Source organism: Chelmon rostratus, chromosome 16 (assembly GCF_017976325.1).
Source record: "Chelmon rostratus isolate fCheRos1 chromosome 16, fCheRos1.pri, whole genome shotgun sequence".
Classification (NCBI taxonomy): domain Eukaryota; kingdom Metazoa; phylum Chordata; class Actinopteri; order Chaetodontiformes; family Chaetodontidae; genus Chelmon; species Chelmon rostratus.
Window position 1 is genome coordinate 13,826,975 of NC_055673.1, and position 17,417 is coordinate 13,844,391.

Below are 17,417 nucleotides of genomic sequence, written 5' to 3' on the forward strand. Positions count from 1 at the left end.
GTCATTTTTAAGGTTGTTTAAACAAATTTTATTGAAATACTTCAACAGAACAAAATAATTCTTCCCTCTCCTTTGTAACTCAAACTGGGAATTCATTGTGTAATCTGCAACTGCTCTCAGGTGTATTCATTTGAATAATTTTCATCAAATTCCTCACAACAGTAAAGGAACAAAGCTGAATGACTGCAGAGTGATCTCCTTCTTTAAGCTCAAGAGTTCATTTGTTTGCACAGACACATGTTCACCTGCGTCACAGTGTGAAGTTTCCTACACCATAGAAGTGGTAGAACAAAGTCACGTGTCGTTTGACGGGGTCGACAATCAAATAGGCAAACGTCTGCTCCTCCTCTTGTCTTCCGGGGTAACATCGACCAGACTCATCCTACAGACGACAAATAGTACGATGTGTGTGAATTAGGAGGAGAATTAAAGCGAGACCTCTTGTCTGTGCGAAGGACAGATATTCTTTTTAGTTTATTGGTTGCAGAGTCTGTGATCTACAAAGCAGGACAGTCATTATGATTTCTATGGTGTGGTGGTGCCACATAAACATCTTAAGGGTTAAGTGTTCAACATTATATGTTGACCAAGCAACACTGTAAAAATCAATTAAAGTGCAGATCCTGAGTTAATACATGAGCTATCTTTTAATGGCTTTCAATCATCAGCCAATTAGAGGTCACAATCTAAGTTTTTTCTCAAATGTTTGCTCTCATTGAAAAACACATGTACTAGTATGCATTTGAAGAGACATTCAGCCAGTCACTTACATAAACACAGACTTTGAGGACTGTGGAGACAACGCTGATCTTCTTTGTCTCTGGATCCTTCTGAACACTGCGTAGTAAAGGGCAGAATCACAATGACATCATTAGATCATGAAGTATCCGATAATGGAGATGTAGGTAAACCTTGTTGGGTGGTATGGATTCAAGCGTTCAGATTCTGCCCACCTGATCAGGTCTTTGTAGATCTGCTTTGTGGTGCTAATGTAAGGATCAATGGTGTCTTCGTACTGACAGAGCTCTCCTCCGAAACAGAGGTGCCTGAAGAGGCGAAACAGAAACTCTGCCCGCTCCTCTCTCCTGACCACATAGTAGTGCTCAGAGTCCTCTTCCTGCAACATCTGGAGGAACAGATTGAGACTTAGACTGACTGACTCCACGTCAGAGAAACACTGATGCAGCCTGAGACAGACAGACAGCTGGATGAGAGAAGAGAGACCTGTCTGAGTTCATCAAAGTCGGGGTAGACATCATGAAAGCATTTAACTACATGTCCGGAGGGCCTCAGGATCCCACAAGTGTAGATTGGGTCAAACAGCTCCATGGAGACCTTAGTGCACGGCACCGGCTCCACATCAACAGACACCACTGGTCCGTCTACAACAAACACACACAAACACACACACAAGACAAAAACATTCCACTGAGATTTGACTGCCAACATTGTCAAGCAGATGAGATCAATTTCCTACTACCAGTGATGAAAGGCTTTCTGGGGGACATGACATACCAAGAGGCACCCAGGCCCCGGCCTTCATCTCTGTGGACAGACTGGATACCACATCCGGATCTCTGAAGAAACACTGAAGAGGCACAGCACTCAGATATGATTGAACATATGAAGATGCTTTATGGGACAAGACAACAGGGTTTACATGAAGTTGCTCTTGCTTCTGCTCTTCAAGTGTAAGACAGAAGGTAAAACACATCAATCACAATGAGACTGGGCAAGCATCATTTTCAGTTTTCCATACACTGCCCCATTAATCAGCCCTTACACTCTCATATCAGAGTGAGTAATAACCTAATTATAATGGTAGGTCTTACCAGCGCAAACCTTTCACTGCTGTAAGGGTAAAAGCTCTGGTCAAAGCTGTAAGACTGAGCTGACATCCTCCCCAGCATGGACCTGAAATTAACACACGCACCTCCATTAACCAAGCTAACCTGCAGCGCAGCTAACGGAAGCTCGACTTAGAAAAGAAGATAGATTAACTTGTAAAAAGTTTTAAGGTTGGATAAATTTCTGAAGTCACCATTTCATTAACAGCGCTAAAGTGTCTCTGTCCTGGAGGAAAGAGAGCTTCTTGGAGGGAAGAGGACTAAAAGAAAAAGTTTGCTCAAACTCGCATTTCTCTCCTGCCATGTTTGTTGTTAGCCTACAAAAATCTGTAAAGACGCGCTCGTGTTCAGAAACGAGTATCAGGATTGTGGGCGGTTATAAGCCAATCAGCGGCAGGTGTGCTCACTAACAGCCAATAAGCGTCTGGTCTGGGCTTTTTCTTCCGGTTACACGGACTAATGGCGGAGTGGTTGATCTCGCTTCTTACACCCATCTCAGATGATTCGTGTACTTGTTGCCTAGACAACGGACGCTGGTCCCGGCGTGTGGCTAAAACGTCCTTTTCCGTTTTAACTTCTCTCAGTTTGAGTCTTCTCTCTGTCCCCAGAGGTCTCTTTATTTAACTCCCTGTCATCCAATCGCCTCAATGTACCAGGCAGAATAAACAGTTACTTATAACCACATAATATCTTCACAGCCACCAGAGGGCAGCCGTGCCCTGCACAACAAACACAGCTCTGTCTTCAGTGTGTAGGCTGAACTGTTTGTTGTGTTTCCCATATTCATTCATGTAGGATCCCTAATTATTAATTATTTTTTATTACCTGAGCACAGGAAGTTAGGCACTTAAGGGAATTTGGGATCCTCATATCTTTTTGCATCCTAACAATACAATATGCGTGGCCCACTGTAAAGTGGGTTTGGGCACCCTGTTCTAGATGAAGACCATGTGACACGGTTGAAAGCACCAACATGAATGATGCGTTGCCATAGTAGATGTGCTCAGAAAAGCTGAGTAAACACAATCTGCTGATGAAGACCTTGGGATACAGCCAAGATACAGTAAGAAAAAGCGACTTAGTGGACCTTCATCTGAGATAGTTTTGTCGAAAGAAAATGTATAAATATTAATCATTAAAGTACATATTCATATCTCCTCCTCGGATAGACTCCTTACACAAAAAGCTTTCACCTTACTGTCTATCAGTATCATGTGCATCAGTTTCGACAGCTCATGTGTGCGCCTCTTTGTAAAGCCCTGAGGTGAAGCGCAGATGTATCTCCTGATGTTTTGACCAACACATTGCTTTACATTTGCCTCAGAGGACTAAATGTTCTCTTGTAAATTCTGCTCAATCTGGCAGGAGCACCTGAACATCAGGGACAAAAAGGGCAAAGCCCCTTTTACCATCAGCATTATTACATTTATAGGTGTCTCTGACGTCACATCCAAAGGGCACATTCACCGCTTCAGGATGATGGGCTGCATATGCCTCTGTGTTTGTACATGTTTACACTTGTACAACCTCACTCCCTACAGATCCCGACAAATATTTTTTATTCATCCAGGCTCAAATGCTCATTTCATTCCCAGCATTCCAGGATGGTTGAGGATGTGGGATTCTTTTGATCCACATTCCAGCATAGGATGCCAGACCCTGATAGTCTGGAAAGGCAAGAATATCCTGTGTGGGGACACCCTGAAGTCACAATGAAGTCACTTTGATTTCACTGCCTTTGGTCCGAAGAATCCGTTAATGCATCAGAAAATGTCAGATAAGCAAAGTCAGATTTACTACCATGATAAATATCTGGTTTCTGAAGTGGAGCTAAAACGTCAGAGAAGTGATATGATCAGATTCTCGTCAGGAACATTGTTTTGTTGTTTTTATCTTTGGCCTTCTGGGATAGACCTGTAATTATGATGATTAAAAAAAAATCTCAGCTGATGACAGGAGTGATGAGATGGTGAAGAGAGACATGAAACTATTAGCAGGTCACTGAGTCAGACGCAGACTTCAGCATCTTCAAGAGTAACTGGTCACTTGAAGCCACTGTACTTCTAGAGGATATGTAATTGTATAATATACTAATATAGTTCAAAGTTGCAGGTTGCACGGGTTAAAATGTGCGACTGTGGCTCCTTGGCAAGACAACACTATCACCATGACACGTATGCATGATGTAAGACTGTTAATCATTGTGTGAACTTATTAGCCATATGTTTATTATTTGACAGTCTCCAAAACACTGATGACTGGAGTGATAAAATGGACTGCATTTAAGATATTGATGGTCAGAAGTGACGCAGAGGATGCATGATAGGTGAAAGATGGAGCCAAGACAAGCAGTTACAACCAGAAGAAGGGACTGAAGGGGAGAAGAAATCTGCCAAAATGATGTTTTCATACTGTACAGCGAGGGTTTAACCTGACACAACTGAGCCAAGTCATTAAAACCTTCATTCTCCCTGTCTGCTGAGTCATATGTAACGTATGTAATTGCACTTGATTTCTGCTCATTAGATCAATCAGGACCAAAACCGAAACATGGCCGGCAGGCAGGCGAGGCAGGTGAGAAGACGTAACAGCTGAGGAATGTTTGGAGGTGATTGCTGTCTGTGATCATATGTTTCCAAGACATTTATACAGTTAAACGATGACGACGGCATGATGGCGGCCCTGTGTGCAGAGACGAGACGTCACTAGTGTCTGTCTGTTTCGTAGCTGCCTTTGTATTTTTTCAAGGAATCTGGGGACCTCTGGGGGCTGATTACAGGCCCCTTTCTGTAGTTTTTAGACTCACAGTATTTGAACATTACTACTTTTAGACCAACAAGAGAGGAAACAAAGCAAGGATTCAGTGCATCCTTCAGGAAGACTTTTTTGTTTTCTTTTCTAGGTGTGTGTCGGGGGAAATCATGGCCTCTTGGCTCATGGTCCTGAACTTAAAAACAAGTGCAAATTCACAATGGCTGCGACCACGTACGTGCACGTGTTAACGCCTTCACACGCGCACACAACCTCACATGGCGAGAACGGTTAACCAGCTGTCTATTGGCTCATGACCAACCTTTCCACAACATCTTGTGCAAGTCTACGAATCCATTTGGAAGTTATGAGCTTTTTTTTTTTTTTTGCCATAGGCCACTCCCATTGCCATGCTTTTAGCCCATAGACACGAACACAAACACATACCTTTACACACACACGCACCCACACCCACATTTGCTTTTCATGCCAAATTTCAGCCTCTCAGGGTAACGCTGTGGCCTGTGCTGGGTGAAGTTTGTGTAGATGACCGACTGACAGTGAGCTATAGAGCTGCTGGAGGCCGCTTATAAACAGATCACAGATGCTTAAATTCTCATTCAAATGTAATCATTTATAGTTGTATTTTCATAAGCTCAGACACTCACAAAACATTTGCTTAATTAAACTTACTGGTCATAATATTACTCAAACAGGATGCAGTTTTTTTCCATGTGGATAATAAAGGAAGAGACATGTGGTAAAATGACTTTCAGAGATGTGAAAAACTGCTGATGCTGTTAAAGGCTCCAAATTCCTTCCCAAAACAGGTCCAGCAGATTATGGTCACAGATGTTAATTCCCAAATCCCCAAATGTCACTCAAACAATTAAGGTGCTCTAGTTTGCAACAGGCCCATGCAGAGAGGCCTCCAGGAGGACCATTTCAAGTCATCTTCATCGCTACCGTCATCTTCATGGGGTCAGCCTGCAGTGTTTGTTGTGGTTTCTTCTCACCTCCAATGACAATGCGCTGTGTGAAGTCGAGACGCAGCTCGGCTCATTTCTGAGTCACCTGCTTCTTTTCTTCTACGCCTCTAGAGATAAAAAAAAAAGGTGTCAGTAGCAGTTAAGATGCAGATATTTTACAGACAGAAACATATGAACATCTGTTTGACTTAAACGAAACCACAGTCTTTCCCCAACAATATCAAAGTGCTTTGAGTTCCCTTAACATACCCTAAACACGTTAATCATTGCTTTTGTATGTTGTGAAAACAAATGAAATATGTAGATGAGCAGATGAACAGTTTCCTAAACCTTTCGGTACAGGAACCAGGTGGGGTGTCTTCCACAAGGCCGGGACCTCCTCCAGACATAGGCTGAGGTTAAAGAGCTCACACATGAGCCCATGCAGGAAACATTCCTAAACATTTCAGTGACAGACTGCATGTGTATTCCCCAGCATTTCCTCTTGGATTCACATGGGACACAAACAGCGGTCTCCTGGGTTGACCCATCAACCACCCCAACCTCCTCCAGGCTCAGAGGCTTCAGCATCTGCAACAAGATGCTGAAGATGTTCTACCAGGTTCTACCAGCTCAGTGATTGGAGGAGCTGAGCTGGTCTTTCTGGAGGTGGTGATGGAGAAGAGGATGCTGTCCAAGTTGGTTAGCGTCCTGACCAAACTTCGATTCACTCGCAAACAACCTTGAACCATTTTGTCAACTCACAGTTATTTTGCACTGAAGACAGAGACAATATTCACTGACAACAAGCTGCTTTTGGATAACTGGTAAGTTGAGAAGAAGTGATGGCATTTTACATCAAAAAGGTCCAAGGTCAACACCGTTTTTAAGTGGAGACTGCAAATTCTTCCTCCTTTGTATTACAAAACCAACAAATCATCCAAATGTCAACATATGACAACTGATACTATGAGTTTACGACTCACTCATGCCTTATAGCTGTGTAGCACAGTGTAACTCTACACTGACCTATTTTATCTTGCAGATTTTCACAGCCGGATCAGTCTCAGAGTGAATGTGACATGACTTTGTGCAATTGAAGGCTACATGTGGTGTGTGGGTATGTAAGGCTGGGGGTTGGGTTTTGTGTGTGCTCTCTCTGACACTATCGGTGTGGCTTGTGGGTTGGAGGAGGAGCTGGCTGCACACACCTGTGCCTGATCTTCATCAGGAGCTTACTTAAGGCGGGCCCGCCTGTGTTTCCGCTGCCAGATTGTCACCGCTTTGTGGTAGAGCGTTCGCTAGTGCCTCAGAATTGCCATTTGTGCTTTCTTATACTTACCCGTGTTCTCTATATTCAGGATCCAGCTCGTTACCCTCAAGCCACCCAGCACCTGTGCCAGCTATCTCGAGCCACCGCTGCGCCACACAGCCTACCTTCCTCGCCACCTGCTTGCTTGCCTCCCCTGCCTTCCCTGTGTCTGGAGACACCACCTCAACCGACTCCTCCACTGCCTAAATAAACCTTCACCTAGCCACCTTTCCCACGTCTGTTTGTCTGCATTTTGGGCCCTGCTCCCTCGTTCGTCACACTACAAAACCTTTATTAACAGGATTTTACGCTAGTAGAAATACATTTCAAATCAGGGCTTGTAAATAAAATACATCTATAATACATTGTCAAAAGGCTCAACCATACATATAAATTAACAGGAGTGATCTACTAGTTTTGGCTGCTAGCTTGAATTAGCATTCGCAAATGGCCAATGGATAACATGCTAACGCTGTGATTCACAGATTTTAGCAAATAAAAAAGAAAACAAAGAAACAACATGTAAAGGCTTTTTAGCCCCTTTTACAATCTTCTCAAAGCAGAACAATCTTTAACAATCCACTCCACTTGGAGACCTCTTTACATCGCTCTCCCTCTCTCACTTTTTCAACAGAAAACAAACCTAATTTTAACCTAACCTAACTTTTTAGAAGACACTTCCTGGTTTACAGGCAAAGAGGGCATTAATGTGCTCTCTGGTGAGCTCATCCTGTAACTACGCCATCTTAAATTTACTGGCTGATCCGCGTATGCATGCTGCTGCTACTATAATACTGTGAGACACAGGGTTTTTTGTGTAGTATGACAAAACAGAATATCTCCATAGTAAAGGACACACATGAAGATTGAAAGAAGACAGACATCCCTTAATTCTCTACAAGAAACCTACTTTGAATTTTACTTTTACAGTCAAATGTTGAATATTATTCTTGCAAAACAATCTGCTGTTGAGTCAAACTTCCAAGTATTTGTATGACTCAACAGGAGTGATCTGAGGGGCATTTAAAGTTTTAATGGTCGGATAGTGAGTCACTGGTGGAGGTGGAGAATACCGTGTACTTGGTCTTTTCTGCATTTAAAACTAGACTGTGATTAAGGAGGTTAAAGAGTTTAAATTAAGTTGCTTCCACCCTACATTTCATCACTTTTAACTCAAACAATCTTGGTACTCGCTCACAGAATAGGCTGATGCTCCACACACCATTGATCAGATCTGATCTTAGGAAAATGTCATTTTCTTACACTGCACCTTATACATGGAACAACCTGCAGATGGCCTGAGACACTTGGACTCCCTGAGGCCACTGCGGCTGTTAAAAGGCCTCATTTCAGACCTAGTTTTAATAGATTGTAAATGTTTTAACTTGATGTTGCACTCCATTTTAAATATAAATTGTATTAATCTCTTTTATTTATTTCCTCTATTTTATTCCAATTGAACATTGTTTCATTTTCTATATTGTTATTTTTTGTTTGATGGCTCCACCTCAATGGTCTTTCAAAGTGAAATATCCATCCATCCATTATCTATACACCGCTGAATCCTTTGCAGGGTCACGGGGGGGGCTGGAGCCTATCCCAGCCGTCTCTCGGGCGAAGGCAGGGGACACCCTGGGCAGGTCGCCAGCCTACCACAGGGCTACATATACAGACAAACACACACGCTCATTCACACCTATGGACAATTTAGAGTTATCAATTAACCTAAGCATGTTTTTGGACTGTGGGAGGAAGCCGGAGAACCCGGTGAGAACCCACGCTGCACAGGGAGAACAAACAAACTCCACACAGAAAGACCCCAGGCAGGATCGAACCGGGGATCTTCTAGCTGTGAGGCGACGCTGCTAACCACCGAGCCACCGTGCAGCCCCAAAGTGAAATAAAGGTTGAATAATTGAATGAATGAGTGAATGAATGAAGGAGTGATAATTAGAGAGCATCAAAGGCTGACTGAAGGCGGGTCAGAGCCTGGGCTGAGATAGAGCTTGGAAATATCAAATAGTATCATCAGCAAAGAAATGAACATTGATATAATGTGAACAGTAATGGGCCAAGGATAGACCACTGTGGTAACCCACTTTTGATGGTAAGACGGCATGATTGAGTATTTTTTGATTGACAATATCAAATGCTTTTGTGAGGTCAAATAAAGAGGGCAGCAAAAAATAGCTTTTTATCCAGGAAGGAGACGATGTCAACGACTGAAACTGCAGCTGTTATTGTGTTGTGACATCACCACGTCTGAGTAAGGTTACTACTACACCTTCCATGAACCTGGAATCACTCCTGTTGAAAAGGTTGAATTAACACATGAGCTAGATGTGGACAGATTAAGGAGGCACTTTGATCAAGAAGACAAGGGTCAAGATTATGTGCACCAGTGCTTTTGCATGATTTTTAAAATAGACCGCACAAACAGATGATATGCCACTCCCGCTGACAGAGGAACCAAGAGTTGTGCCCAGACTTGGAGAACAATGGAAGTATCCTGCTGGGGTATTTAGATAATGAATGAATCAGTATCTGAAACTTTTCCTAATGATGTCATGGTGAGAGTGAACTTTGTTACTGAGCTCTGTTTATTCTTGTCAGGGTCAGGCAGTACAGGCTATGAGTCCCACAGGGAGTTTGGTTATTATCAGTCACTCTGCACTCTGCTCCTGTGTTTTTGTGGCATATTGTGATGCTGTAGAGCAGCTCTTGTCAAAAATAAATACAGCAACTCAACCCAAACACATTGGGTTTGTCTCTGTTTCATTGACACTTAGTGATGGCATTTGCTGATATCAACCCTTACAATCAAAACACTTGCTGTTACAGGATGATAAAATATATGAATGGTAAAAGTTTGTATATTGCTGCTGTACAGTTTTCCCATAAAGTGCTGCTTTATGGGTTGATAATATTCTTTTACATCTTAAAATAAAGAAGCAGTTAAAAAACTTTTCTGAAAAATGCAACAGCTGGAAATAAAGCTGTTTTTCTCTGCTCGTGAAAAGGAAATATGTGTTTTTCATTAAACAGAAAACAGGGACAACTAATGAAGAGTAGAGTTTCACTGTAAAAAGTTTTGCTTTAAATATTACTGCATTACTAGTATGTTTTTATTCACATATTTACCGTGTCTTCAATTCAATTATAGTATCATTGCTGTTATATACTGTATAGATAGATAAATATTATTATATACATATTTTTATTAGTTTAATGAGAATTCACTTTCCACATTGGTTGAGAATAAGTTCAGCTGTTGTGAGACCTGGAAAATATGGCCTCATCACATGTAATGGTGTGATAGCCATAGTATGGACGTGAGTTGTGAGCAGTTACAAAAGAGTCTTTTTTGTCCTCTGGGCCTGTAATCATCTACTGACCCCTCAGATTTATTTGAGGACCTCGTAGGGGGTTCTGAACCCCAGGTTGAGAACCACTTCTTTTGTGTGTTCATGTACACAACTACAGGAAGCAGACGACACGAGAAATGGGAACATCAGAAATCAGGGCTTTTTTGTTATGTCTTCCTCCGAGCACACTCTCCCCTTTTATTCTCCCTTTATTTTCCCCGACGCTGTGTGATTGTGTATCTAAGATATTCTGGGAATCCTCGAGGAGCCATGTAGGGACACGCTGAGAGGAGGAAAATGAGGAGGGGGACAAGAGACAAGCGGGATGGAGGGGAGGTGGAGGTATGGGAACAGCCTCACTGATGTGGCTGCCTTTTAATGATAATATCAGTGGAACTGTCTGCTCTGTGTCTCCTCACCATACCGTGCCTCCTTAACCTAATGCTGCCAGCAACTTAGCGTGAAAGGTATTGATGGATAACAGGTGCTGTCATCAGATAGTGATGGTCCTGGGGGATCGGTGTTGATGGTCTTACAGGATTAGTGTTATGCTTTTAAGAGGTTTCAGCTCTGCAAGGGGTCAGAGGTCAGCACCATTACATGTAGTGGCTGAGCATGGGTTTGGACTAAAAGCTGTTCATTTTTCATATGCATGGTCATTAATGGGTCTCCAATATACTCTATTATATATGTTTCTGTCACCAGTGCCCTCTCATTCAGCAACAACAACAACTTATCATAGAGATTGAATGTATGTTAGCTCATATTCGACCACCACTGAGATCATAAAAAGGTCATAAAAACGCCGCACATTTGCTTCCATTTCCCAGTCATCACAACATCAGGTGTTTTGTTCATGAGCACCATGGTATCCTTTTCTATTGCTATTGGCAGTGTGTTGTAGCTCGAAAGAGTCGAAACATCCACTGTACATGAGAAAAGTAACATTGCGTTTGTTGATCAATAGACTTAAAATATTCATTAATCATATAGGTTGATGATTTGTCAAAGTCCATATATGTCTGTGAGCCTTTGCATGTGTGTATGTGTGGGAAAAAGTATTTAAGTCACTTTGGATAAAAGCATCCGCTGGGTGAAGCAGGGATGGATGATAAAGTGCTCTAGTTTGTTAACACGAGACTGTTAATAGATTCCATTTAAAAACATGTGACGCAAGAGCATTTTACATGAAGTGCATTTAGTATTAGCAACACTTTCCATTTATGTCATGTGAGGCACCAAGTTGACGACCCTTGACATTTATGAGACAACCAGAACACTCTCCTCGTCCCGCTTCTCACCACTTCTGTTTAGCCCATTTCTGTCATGGTCTCCATGGCAATGGTCCGACATGGAACATGATGCTCGATGTTCCGCGGGCGTCCAGGAATCTCAAGTGTTTGCCAGGCTGTTGCAGCCTCCGATCGAGACAATCTTGCTCCTGTGGTGCTGACAACAAGGGGCAAAGCTCACACAGTCCCTGCCTGCTGCCTCCTGCCCTGGAAACAGCAGGGTTCCGCAGCAACACATGCACACACGCACCACTGATCATGCATGTGCTTGTAGGTTTACTTAATGCATTCCCGCCAGTGAGACCCTCAACTGTCCCATTGTGTGTGGACACAAACCACAACTTGCTGCACTGAGAGAGGAGTGGGAGAAAGAGGAGGAGGCACTGAGCAGAGATCAAATTACTGGAGAATGTCTAATATTGGCCTAAAATAACACTCAGCGAGTCCTTTAAAATGTCTTAATTTACAAGCACAAACAAAGAAACCAAATTATTCAAAGCCATGAAATGTTTCTTCAGTCTCGAGTCCCCGTGGAGATCAGTGGATCGCTTGTGCAACGGTTGTGCGAGTCGGACAGAATAAACAGATGAGAGACACAAGAGAGGTGAGGAGTGCTGCTGATGCTGCCTCCCCCCACGCCCCCCTGAGCCTCTCGGATGGCCCTCTGAGCTCCAGTCTGCTCCAGATAAAAACAAAACTCTTCCGTAGCGCCAAACCTATTTCCACTTTATTTGTGGAAAACATATATTTGAAGAAATCCAGCTAAGAGTCATGCAGTAGTGAGTCACGCTGCTTATCGCTTGATGGGGCAGTATTTCGATAAAGTGCGGATTTATAAAGCGAGTCAGCACTTTTAGACACTAACGTGAGATTTCAACATACTTGAACTCCTGTCTTGGCGTTTTGTGTGGCTTGGTGAAGTACAGGGACCACTTGGAGGTGAACTACAGTAGCTGGTGAGATAACAGCTAACATGCTAGCGGTAGTCAGTCACAAGTCAGAACAAAAACTTGGAAAGTCAGCTAAAATGTCATATAGTGGAGAAAAATGGCGGACAAAAGTATTGCATATCAATGTTTTGCTTCCATGTAATTTGTTATTGTAATGTAATTTGAGGCATTTCAAATAAAAGTGGGTGTAGCCAAAGATCGGCTGTATCGCCAAAGTTGAACTCGACATGGAAAAGTTCTACAAATGATAGTGATTCTTTTGAATTTAATTGATTTTGTTGCAGTTTTAAATGGCGGTGTGACAGCAAAGCCTTTATAGAGGACCATGGAGAAGGCCTGGGGTGTATTGTTCTCTCTTAGGTGAGATAAGTACTTTCAGTGAATGGGTGGATGGATGGATGAGTGCAGGGATGGGTGACAGGTATTGAGCGAGGGTGTTAAGACCACCTCGGCTGCTCAGTCCCTGTGGGGATGTAGGAGCAGAGGGGGGATGAAGCACCACCTGATGCCTCCTCTTGTCTTTTTTGTTTAAAGTGAAGAGGTGACATCATAGGCGAGGGAGAGGGCGTGTATCAGAGGGAGAATCTATGAGGTGCTTTTCCTCTCTTCTCCTAGTGGACACGCATATCTTAAATCTGGCCAGATCCCTTTACAAGTGTTTCCCTCACTGTCCAATGCTGCATTTGCTCCCTTGGAAGTCAAACAATCCTTCCCCCAAATGACTCTTTCAATTAAATGCTGTTGTGGTGATTTCAAGACAGTTTGTACAAACAATCTGTAATATTCTAGCATGTGACTTGCATGGAAACACATCTCACAGAGAACAACAGGGCCGAGTGTGCAGCTGAAAAACACAAAGGAACCAAGGCAAACAAGCCTCTGCATGCCACACACAGGAACCTCTGCTTGGAATATAGTTGTGGCAACAGAATGTTGGAGGTCTTTACTTAATTAGACAAAGAGACAGCTCAGGGCACCGACTTTGTTTCATATTGTGTAATCTTTGGCTCTGAAGATATCAGCAGTTTATTTAAAGTGATAAAATATTAACAAGGATCTTTTTGAATGGATTTATAGTCACTGTATTTGATGGTTCCAGATCTGACCTGTGTGGTTTCAAAGCAAGTCACGACATACTGGGGTTTTTAGTGTTTTTAGGGAAACGTAGGCACGGATTTGGGTGTAACACAAAGGCTTTAATTGTATATCAAAGTGATAACATGACTGTCAATGAATGTTTAATTGTTAATCGTCATTTCTATGTAGTCCCGGAATAACGACCTAATGCTAAACATCGGTATAACTATTGTGATATTAGTATAAAATAAACTTTCTAGTCTTTTTATATGATTCTTACACTGAAATCTGTGAAGCTTGTAATTTGTGAATCTCATCAAGCAGAACGTGTTTAATTTTGCTGACATGAATGAAAAAGATTTTTAGCAATTCCTTTTTTTTTTCCTGTGACTGAATGATTCAGGATCTGTCACCTCTCAGTCAGCAATAATCAATCTGCAAGTCTGCGGTTTCACAATCGATATGAATCTGGCGTGACAGACATGTGAGGGGGCAGAGGTGACAGACAGACTGACCTTCACTGCAATTCACATCCTGCAGGACACGCTGAGCAATCCATTCTTTCGTCTCGTGATACTGAATGTATCTGACGGAAACTGGAGAAGGGCTTTGTCTTGGTATATATGCCAAACCATAGACTGTCCCTCGGAAATTTCACTAACAGCAAACATGTTTTACATTTTTATTAACATGTTGAGTCGGAAAATGCTCATCCTGTACACATCTGCAAAACTTTCAGCAGCAACATATTTCATTCGTTTTCCCTCAGCGACCAAAGCAGCGTTTCACCAAAATCTTCCCTCAACCTTCATTGAAGTGCATCTGTTGCCTAAACATGACCACACACAGCACTGAGCATGCGAACCCTGCTCCCAGGTGTCAAAGTCCTGTGTTTCATAAGCCTCCTACCACTGCAGCCAGCTCCTTAAGACTGGCATGCAGTCCAAAAACAAGGCACCTCCTTCACTTTAAAAGTAATGCCTCCGCTGAACGCACAGTAATCCAAGTTTACAACAAGTTTACAGTGTCATTTCTTATAATGTATAGAAATGTGTATGTGTGTGCAGTCGTCACTCATTTTCGGGAATTGACAAAAAAAAAATTACATAACATCCTCTTTTCAAAGTTTAGTTTAAAACCTGCTGACTCTTGCATCGTCAGGGCTTCACATCCCTGCACTCTTGTTAAAAATGTCTTCCTTTTACCCTCCCCATCCCTGCTGCACTGACCATGTGACAGGTGTTTTGTCTCAGAGACATGCCTAGAAAAGCAAATGTAAAGCCCTTTTGCAGGATTGTGACCTTTTTCACTCCACATGTGAGGGAATTTGAGCCTGAAACTGAGCTGAGCAAGAGGATTATGGAGAGAAAGGGGACTAGTATGGATGTATCTCATTTTCCACTCCATTAAGCTGTTGGTGTGAGGGTTATTTTGTTTGAGGCATGTACCCTCCAAACAAAAGCACATCCACAGCTCTCAAAAACAAAGCTGTCAGGCCCCGTAGCTGCAGCTGCAGACAGGAGAACAAACAGTACACTGAAATTCCAGTTTCCTTCCAAGTGTCTGTGCTTCTCATCAGCACTAACATGTGGGTGTTTTTTTTTTCAATACACCTGCTGAAAACTGCCTCAAAAACATCTAGAAAGATCGCTGATGCACTCTGCGCTCTGTCCACGTGTGTGACGCCAGCACGCCCATTCCTGTTTACTATCAGCCGCCCTCGTCCTGCATGTTCCTGGAAGAGGAAATGCACCCGAGACGTGGAGATGGCTTTGCGTCCACTCCTCCACGGGGTCAGGAGAGCGGAGCTCCACCCCAACACGGTGCAGCTGGGATTCCCGGCCGGCAGGGGAGGATTGTGATGCAATGATCAGGAGAAAGAGAGGGATTGTTCCTCAGGATGAGTCTCTCTCTCTCTCTGTGTGTGTCTGGCCCACGCCATTTGTCTGTCAAGTCCAATCTCAATGCCGGACTCGTTTTCCTTATTAAACACATTTACTACACACTGATATAAATGCGTACACATCTGTCGGTGCACACAACTGTCTTTTTGTGTGCATGTGAGTGTGTATGTGTTTCTTTGCCCTGGAGGGCACCCGCTAAGAGTTTGCTGTGCATGTATAGGCTTTATTGTTACCATGTGTGTCCTCAGCCTACACAGTTGAGTCTATTTTCGGGGAAATTACCTCACAAACAGAAGCGCTGCTGATCTGATATCTGGTGTCTTTTTTCTCCTGCTGCCCTGAAGAATTAACTGTCACTGTTAAACATCTGGAGGTCACATTAAAGGCCTGAGTCAGTCATATCGAATGTTCACCACTCATACAAGAGTCTTACAACACACCGCCCACACTTCTTGTGGACCACACGTCTGACAGCCATTCAAGGTGATTCACTCTCGTCGTCTTGCTCATGAATGAATCACATACACTCCCTCATCCTGTGACTTCCTCTTCTGATTCAGGGGTCCATTAGGGTCCTCATACACACACACACACACACACACACACACACACACCTTCTCCTACAGATAGCTACAATCACCCTCTTATGCGTTTACCGTCCATGAAGCATCACAACCTTACTCTTCCATACATGACTCATTGGCTGCCAGTAGTTAAGCAAAATAACATTCTTCACATGTTTGTTCAACTGAATGAATCTTCACTGGAAGGCAACATGTACAGTAAAACCTGCAATAATAACTGAGGCGGTGGGGACAGTAAAACGCCGTAAAGAGCACCTTTCTTCAGGAGGCACAAGGTTGTGTAAGAGGTGTTAAGGCCATAATTATACAGCTGCATGAAAAGCGAACCTGTTACCCTGAACTGTCTCCTCTTTGCTCGCATTACTGACAGAATCTGTCTGAGAGCTTTTCATTGAGACACTGTGTTGAGATGCTCCGACTGGACTTTTGGAGAAGAAGATACCAAACGTCTATGTGCTATTGCATGTTGGAAATTAAAAGCTCACATCCAAGTTTATCCCACCTTATTTTCGAAGATCGGCTTCCTATTTCCAAATGCTGCATATATTTCACATTTCACATTTATATTCAGTGAATCCCTCCAAAATCAGAAAGTTTGTCTATAACTTTATGGATGAGTCACCTCCCGTGTATGTTCAAGTAGAATTTTACATTTCTAGCCAAATAACCAAAAGTCACATGTCTTTCAGAGACCTGGTAAAATTGCAAAAACAAGTCTGAAGAAGCCTTAAGCAGTTAATGTGGATTTTTCAGTCCCATTTTGTTGTTAGTCTTTCAGTCAGTATGACATTTATCTCAATAACGAGTGCTCTGAATGCTTTCTACTTAGAGAGTCTTTGTCGTGGAACCTCTGTTACCATATTTTGAGCTAATAGAGATTTTAAAAAAAAATCTGTTAAACATTTCTTTGATTTGCCAAATTTCAATGTTCAAATAATTGCCAACATGTTAGAATTAAAGTTTGTGCATGTATTGTAGCATTCACTCAGACTGGAGTGACAAATCAACTGAAAACAGTCACCTAAAGACCCCATTACAGTGGATTTGGGCACTGTTTGAAACTGCCTGATTGATATTTATATTTATTTACTTGTCTTTCTTATTTCAGAATTTCTTTCTTTTCTGATCTGGTAATTAGGAAACCAGTGAGTCACTTTCATGATTATTGGCTGATGCTGATCAGTGATCAGTCATTGAGGGCATGGCAGACCTGTCAGATGTTCTACATGTGCTATTTATACTGAGCAAAGTCAGTATATTCTTACATTTAAGTACCTTTATGTGGGCAATGTTCTCTTTTGTCCTGAAAGGATTTTCGGGGACCCCTGCCCTTCCCAGCCCCCATTTGATTCAGCCTTTAGCCTATT

The 17,417-nt window shown here is 42.6% G+C and overlaps 1 protein-coding gene across 1 annotated transcript; it reads right to left on the reverse strand.

Annotated features, from left to right (window-relative positions):
* Positions 1 to 189: 189 nt before the first annotated feature.
* On the reverse strand, positions 190 to 2,151 carry cfap300 (cilia and flagella associated protein 300). The gene is made up of 7 exons (XM_041956041.1): positions 2,042 to 2,151; positions 1,833 to 1,914; positions 1,516 to 1,588; positions 1,225 to 1,382; positions 954 to 1,126; positions 771 to 837; positions 190 to 382 (listed from the first exon to the last, which is right to left on the reverse strand). Exons 1-7 carry the CDS (start codon positions 2,149 to 2,151, stop codon positions 251 to 253), a joined length of 795 nt encoding a protein of 264 aa, XP_041811975.1. The 3' UTR covers positions 190 to 250.
* Between the last annotated feature and the right edge of the window lie 15,266 nt (positions 2,152 to 17,417).